General features: G+C 44.2%; 1 protein-coding gene across 1 annotated transcript; it reads left to right on the top strand.

Annotated features, from left to right (window-relative positions):
- The first annotated feature begins 261 nt into the window (after positions 1 to 261).
- dmrt3a (doublesex and mab-3 related transcription factor 3a) lies at positions 262 to 4,298 on the top strand. Its single transcript, XM_047593061.1, has 2 exons — positions 262 to 1,431; positions 2,875 to 4,298. Exons 1-2 carry the CDS (start codon positions 1,029 to 1,031, stop codon positions 3,894 to 3,896), a joined length of 1,425 nt encoding a protein of 474 aa, XP_047449017.1. The 5' UTR covers positions 262 to 1,028; the 3' UTR covers positions 3,897 to 4,298.
- The last annotated feature ends 2,772 nt before the right edge of the window (positions 4,299 to 7,070 follow it).

Here is a 7,070-nt window from a genome sequence, read left to right on the forward strand (position 1 = left end):
GTTAATACCCACTACACTGAAAGACCATTTAGACTTTGAGTTTGAATTCTGTTCACCGGGGTTGTTTCCTAAAAAATGAAAGGTTTTCTAGGCTGGAAGAAACAATTTCGCAGATTTGTCACGATATCTCCAGAGTTTTTTTTTTTTTTTTTTTTTTAGTTCATATCGAATGAAACAAATTAAATATAAATCAATATAGATGCCTGAATTGTGCATTTTAATCCTTTTTGCATGTATGGTTTTTATGTGTCTCATTTGTTGACCTCCTGATATTTTTATTGAATTTGAACCAACATGCACAACAACATGGCAACAAATCATAAAGTCTTCGTATATTTATTGCGGACGTATTTTACATTTTCTGAGATTATGTCTTTATGTCTTTATTCATGTATTTATGAATTCAGTTTTGCATTTTGTTCCATGTTCATTTTTTAATCTAGTGTGACAACTGTCTGCAGAAGCGACACCAGGAGTGTTTTAATGGTTGGTTGTTTCAGTGGCTTTTTATTTTCCTTTGGCCTTTTTTTTTTTTGGTATCATTTCTCTGAGATAATGTAACAACTTCCCACGGATCAAATGTTAATGTTTGTTTCCAGTGCAAACAAACCTCCTGGAGGTTTGTGTGGATTTTAAAGGGACTTCTAACACGCCAGGGAAAGGTGAGGTTATCTGATCCTCCTCGCAGTTTCTCTTGAACCTCGCAGGAACTTCTTTTCTTCCTCCCTCTCCCTCTCTCTCTCTCTCTCTCGAAGCCGGTTTGACGCGAGTGACAGCGTTTGGTTACTCGTCTCCATAAGTGCGTGTCAGCCTGATGCGTATCTGTGCTGTCAGCCGGAGGAAAGGTGGATCCTCTACTACAAGCCAACACCTCTCATCCCCCATCCTGTCATGCGTGTAGCAAAGTAGCTCCATCCAGCTCCGTCTCTCTGAGTGCTGCTGCTGCTGCAGACAGCGACACTCCGGCTCTGCTCCCAGCCTCCACACATGCTCTTGCGCGTCCTGGAAACCACGCTGCGTCTGGCACAATGAACGGCTACGGGTCCCCCTACCTTTACATGGGGGCTCCGGTGTCCCAACCCCGGGCCCCTCTCCAGAGGACCCCCAAGTGCGCGCGGTGCCGGAACCACGGCGTGCTGTCCTGGCTCAAGGGTCACAAGCGCTACTGCCGCTTCAAGGACTGCACCTGCGAGAAGTGCATCCTCATCATCGAGCGCCAGCGCGTCATGGCGGCGCAGGTGGCGCTCCGGAGGCAGCAGGCCAACGAGAGCCTGGAGAGCCTCATCCCGGAGTCCCTCAGAGTTTTGCCCAGCATCGGCATATCAGGGAGCGGCGACGGCAACAGCCAGGCGGCCCCGCCGAGGACGGAGGAGCTGGAGCTGAGGTGGAGCAGCACGGAGCCGGTGCAGAGTGGAGCGCAAACATGCACAGGTAGGACAGTTGATAGAAATAAATAAATAATGTCATTCTGTTAAGGTTTCACACTGAAGAAAACGGTGACAAAAAGGGTATTAATTAAATTAAAGTCGGTGCATTTTTAAATTGGAAAAAAAAAAAACATCCAAATAATGAATGAGATGTTTATCCGATCTCATCATCCATGAACATTATTAACATAAACCAGCACTAAATACGGTTTAATCAAATTTTTATTTCGCATTATGGCTGATTTTTGTTGGTTAGTTGATGGGTTTTTATTCAGATCACTTTCATTTTATCTTAGTCACATCAGATCAGACTCGACTTTCAGAGCAAAAACAAAAAATACCTGATGGAACAAATAAATATAAAGGAAAAGTCTGGGGGAAAATAAACGATTTAACAGAATGCGTTCAGGGAAACTTTTAAACATTCAGATTTGTGAGTTTTTGCAACAATATTTTTAGGGGCCTTTTCTGAGTTTTGATTCATTATTATTGAAATAATAATAAAAAAAATGTTATATGTAACGTGTATAAGGATTTCGCAATAATTTGAAATGATCGTGTCTAATATAAATTCTTATTTCCTTTCCTAAGGAGTCGTTTTACCACAAGATCAAAAAACAAATGAGTCTGTTCATATTATAGTTTTAGTATCTGAAATTAATTGTGATTATTATGAGGCAGTAAAACTTTTAATTACATTTACCTTCAACGCACAAATAATTAGTTTGCTCCGGTTCACAGTGAGCAAACTAATTATTTTAATTATAAGTGGATCATTGAGGGTGAGATGTATCTGATAATGTATCTGATAATTATTATGTCACAGGACTACACACCACCGCAGTCAGCAGGTACAGCCTCTGTTAGTTTTCTCCTTGCTGTGTCTGACACTTAAACGCTGATCTCATTTCGGACACATGCGCCTCTCTGTTGCCTCCAGCTCCGTTTTCAGCCTGACACACGGAGCCCGGGCGCTTTAAAAGATTACAGTAATCACCGGCGGACAGGCCCGATCGAATATAATCGCCATATTTCTTTGGGGAGGTCAAGCTTCAGATGAAATGTTACCGAGCAACAGGCGATCTGTTTACAGAATGTGGTCAAAAGGCATCGACGGCGGATTCCTCAATGACACAGAGTCAGCACTTTACTTTAACAGCTTCGGAGAGGGAGGAGGAAAAAAGAGAATAAATCCTCATGCAGCGCTGTGTTGCAGACAAGATGACAGGCGATTAATTGTTGCCTTTCCTGTGGAGGAGAGCGCAGTGTGAGAGGAGTTTGGATTAAGAAGATCAGGAGTGAATATGAAATTAAAAACTCACAATCATAGTTGTCTTTGTGAGTGTTGATGCAAACTTTACTGTGATTTTAGAGACGTGTGCACTCGTATTAAAGTGTAGCTACATCTGCTCCTGCGCGTCTTCAGCTTTGTCTCATTGACTTGCAGATTCTGCAGAGGACGGTCCCGATGAACTTTCGGGAGCAGAGAACGGAGGTAGCTCCAGCGAGAAGGAGCAGGACCCCGTCAGCTCCCCGGAGGGCTCCAAGCCCAACTCCTGCTACACCCCCGAACCTCCGGAAACGCCCTCCCACCAGGAAGAGAGCCGCTACAGCGTCTCCAAAGCCGCCGGCGCCGAGAAGGAAGCCAAAGCAGAGAGCCCTCAGAAGTATCCCCCCAGCCCCGGAGAGCAGAGCGTGGTGATCGAGGGCCTGTCCGGCTCCATCAACCTGCCCTTCAGCCTCAGAACCAACCGGCCCCCGCTGGAGGTCCTCAAGAAGATCTTCCCCGCCCACAAGCCTCCCGTCCTGGAGCTCATCCTCCGGGGGTGCGGAGGGGATCTGGTGGGGGCCATCGAGGTGCTGCTGTCCAGCCGGAGCCCTGACGGGAGCGCGCACCCTCACTCTGACCCGAACCCGGACGCCCTGGTGCTGCCTTCAAACGGACACCTGTTCGAGCACACGCTGGGCTCCTACCACCCGGTGACCTCCACCGCCAAGTGGTCGGTGGGCTCCGCCTTCCGGGTCCCCGACTCCCTCCGGTTCACCTCCGATTCCGCCTCGGGGGTGGTGTCCACCGGCGCGCTGGGCGTCCCCCTGCAGCACCCGTCCTTCCCGCAGCCCACGCGCTACCCGCTCATGCTGCGCAACTCCCTGACGCGCAGCCAGGCCAGCCCCTTCGTGCACAACGACGTGACTCTGTGGAATACCATGGCCCTGCAGCAGCAGTACCAGCTCCGCTCGGCGGCGCAGTACGTGTCCCCGTTCTCCTCGACAGGCCCCGCCGGCCCGGGGGGGTCCGTGTTCCGGAGCTCGCCCATCCTCCCCTCCAGACCCACCGAGGAGCAGCGCATCACCATCCAGGAGGAGAGCTGCTCGCTGGGGCCCAAACCGGGCCTCTACTCCCCCGATGAGGAGTACGAAGAGCGCTCTGACTCCGCTGACTCCCGCATCCTGAACTCATCCACCTGAACAGAAATGCTGATGATGGACCTTTTTAATTTCCAGCAAGGGAGAACCAAAAATGTATTATTGTGACTGGACATTAGTGTGCGTTGTGTCTCGTTTGGACTGAACTGTGTCGAGCAATCACCCTTTGATAAGGCGACGTTCCTCCTCCGACCCTCACCCTCACCCCCCCCACGCTTCAGGACATCTCACTGGACCTGACCAAAACGGATGAACGCGACAGACCCGCGACCACTCTCCACTTTAAAAGCCCCGCGTCTGTTTCCTGTCAGCATGTTTAGTACTGTGAACCCCCCTGATGTAAGGAGCCCCCGCTGCATGTCGAGTATGCCAAATAAATCTGAGTATAGTCCACACGGTTGTGTTCTTGAGTGTTGTTGGCTCAGTCGTGGAGGCCTGGGTGGTCACCACATTTATATTTTAACAGAACGCGTTTGTCCCTGAAGGGCTGCAGGACTCCACTTCCTCTGCTGTCCTTCAATAATGAAATCTAATTAAATACCAGCTGCTCTAATGCTGTATCAGTCACAAACTCCACAATCTAACGTCACATTTAGAAGAAACAAAAAAAAAAGTGCAAATGCATTTAACATTTGGTGCAGAAGTAATATTATAGACAGAATATGTGCAGTTTTGTGCAGAAACCAAATCAGGTGACAACTTAAACTAAACATGATGGAGTGTTAAGTTGTAACTCCCTCATTTACAGATATGAGATAAACTATTAATACACTGTATTTGTGATCATTTGTGTTTTCTCCAAGTATATCTCCCTATATTGTTCGTAACTGTTTCTCTGAACATCACTTATTGCTGCTGCGAGGTGGAGTTACAGTAAATGATGCTTTGAACTATATTTTATTTTTGAACTGTAACTAATTTATTGAACTCTCTCTCTCTCTCTCTCTATATATATATATATATTTATGATTATATATATATATTTATATAAATATATATATTAATAGTATAAATAAAAAAATATACATATATATATATATAATATATATATTTATGAGATACTCTGAGATTCGCGTTGCAGGAGTTTTAATCATGACAAATTCATTGTGGTTTTAGGATGCAGGGTTTGGAGCATGATTTCATGAAACTGGGTCGAGATGATGAGAAGAGGAAAACATCTTTAGTGCAGTTACAGGAGGCACAGTCAGTGTCAGACAATCAACCGTCTTATATTCTCATTTTCAGAAGGTGATTCCTGATTCCTTTAGTTCCCCAAAAGGTTGCTTTATTTATTTATTTTTTATTATTATTATTTGTCGTCAACAAAAACAATACCAGTAAATTATTAATAACCTTAAGACATTTTTTTATTTTCCACCACTGATTTGCTGTTTGAAAACAAATAACACATTTTCTTCTCTGCCATTAACAGGATGTAAAGGTTTTAATTTTTCGCTCGTCAACGGAAAATCCGCAGAAATGAGGAAGAAGCAACGAGATGAGAACAGTCATTTGGTCCAGACTTCACTTTTCTCTTAATGTGCAAACTAGTCAAGATTTTTTTACTCGGTTAAACATATGAAGCTGATTTTCTCCTTTGCAGATGACAAGAAGTGAGTCAGTCCCTTATTTTGAAGCTTTGTAAAACCACCAATATGAACTGATTCGTGTTTTCTGTTGTAGAGGATCATCCACAAACCTTCATCGTAAATTTCACTGTTCAATGAAAGACCTGCAGACACGGAGCCACCGTTGACTTAAGCATTTACAGGTATTTATTTTTGTCTCTGCTTCTTAACCAGGTCCATGTTTTAGTTCAGTCTTTTCGTGTGCTGCCATCTGGTGGTAGTTGTGCGCCAAAACGAAAAACCAATACCTGTTGGAAGGAAGTTGAACAGATGGGAGTGTGTTCAGGAGAAAAATATTTCAAATTTAAACAGAGCAGCTGATCAAGACCAGGATGTGTGACCTTTTTCTGTCATTCTGCACATAAAAAACACTCTTGCACATCACAAGTAAACATAAAAATAGATAGAAAGGATAGTTAGTAAGTAAAAAATGTGAAAATGTGCACGTGAACAACTGTGTACAAGGAAATGTACAGAAATAGAGACAGAAGAGAAGGAGGATTAATAAGGTGCATTAACGTGTATGACATGGAGTTATCTGGTTTTAAAATCTAACCAGCTACAAAAGGGAATGCTAACATTATTGCACAAGCAACAGTAATATATGCACATATCAGCCACAACATTATGACCACCTGCCTGATATTATGATACAGATATAACAGCCCTGACACGTGGAGGCATCGACTCCATCAAGGATAAAACCGGGATAAACAGTTGCACTTATATATTTTAACAGAACACGTTTATCCCTGTGCTGCAGGACTCTACGTCCTCTGTTGTTTTATAATAATGAAATCTAATTAAATACCAGGGTGCTGCAGGCACTGTCACTCACAAACTCCACAATCTAACCTTCACATTTAGATGAAATGTGGTATAAATTTAAAAAAAAGTCATTAAAGGCATTAAACATTTGGTGCAGAAGGAATATTATATAGACAGAATATGTACAGTTTTGTGCAGAAACTTAACCAGATGACACTAAAATTAAACATAACGTGTTAAGTCTTAGTTGTAACTCCCTCATATCAGCCACAACATTATGACCACCTGCTCAATATTATGATACACATATCATGACATGTGGAGGCAGACCTCTGACCTCTGACCTCTGACCTCTGTGCTGTGGTATCTGGCACCATGACATTAGCACGAGATGCTTCGAGCCTTGCAGAGTTTCTTTTTCAGCTGATTTTGTAGCTCGTCTGCTGGATTTGAACCTCACGCACATTAATGAACCTTGGCCGCACACAGAGAGCTGCAGTTTGGGAGATGATCTGACAACCTGTCCCCTGAACGGGACGGAGACAGCAGCCTGTCACTGGATGAGGACTGGACATCGTTTATGATCAGTGCTGCCTCCCCCAGTTCACCACAGCGTGGAAGAGGAAACTGGCTACGATGGTCTGAGTGAACACGGCTAGTTTACAGCAGATTAAACCTTTCTCACTTCATGTTGTGGCCGGTTTATAACACGTAAATAGTCTGAATTTAGCACTTTTATTTATCTTTTCATGATTATTCTCACACTTTGAATGCGGTATGTTAATGGTGCATGTTTGTAGTACGTTATAGGATGGCAAAG

This window comes from Mugil cephalus, chromosome 8 (genome assembly GCF_022458985.1).
Source record: "Mugil cephalus isolate CIBA_MC_2020 chromosome 8, CIBA_Mcephalus_1.1, whole genome shotgun sequence".
Lineage (NCBI taxonomy): Eukaryota > Metazoa > Chordata > Actinopteri > Mugiliformes > Mugilidae > Mugil > Mugil cephalus.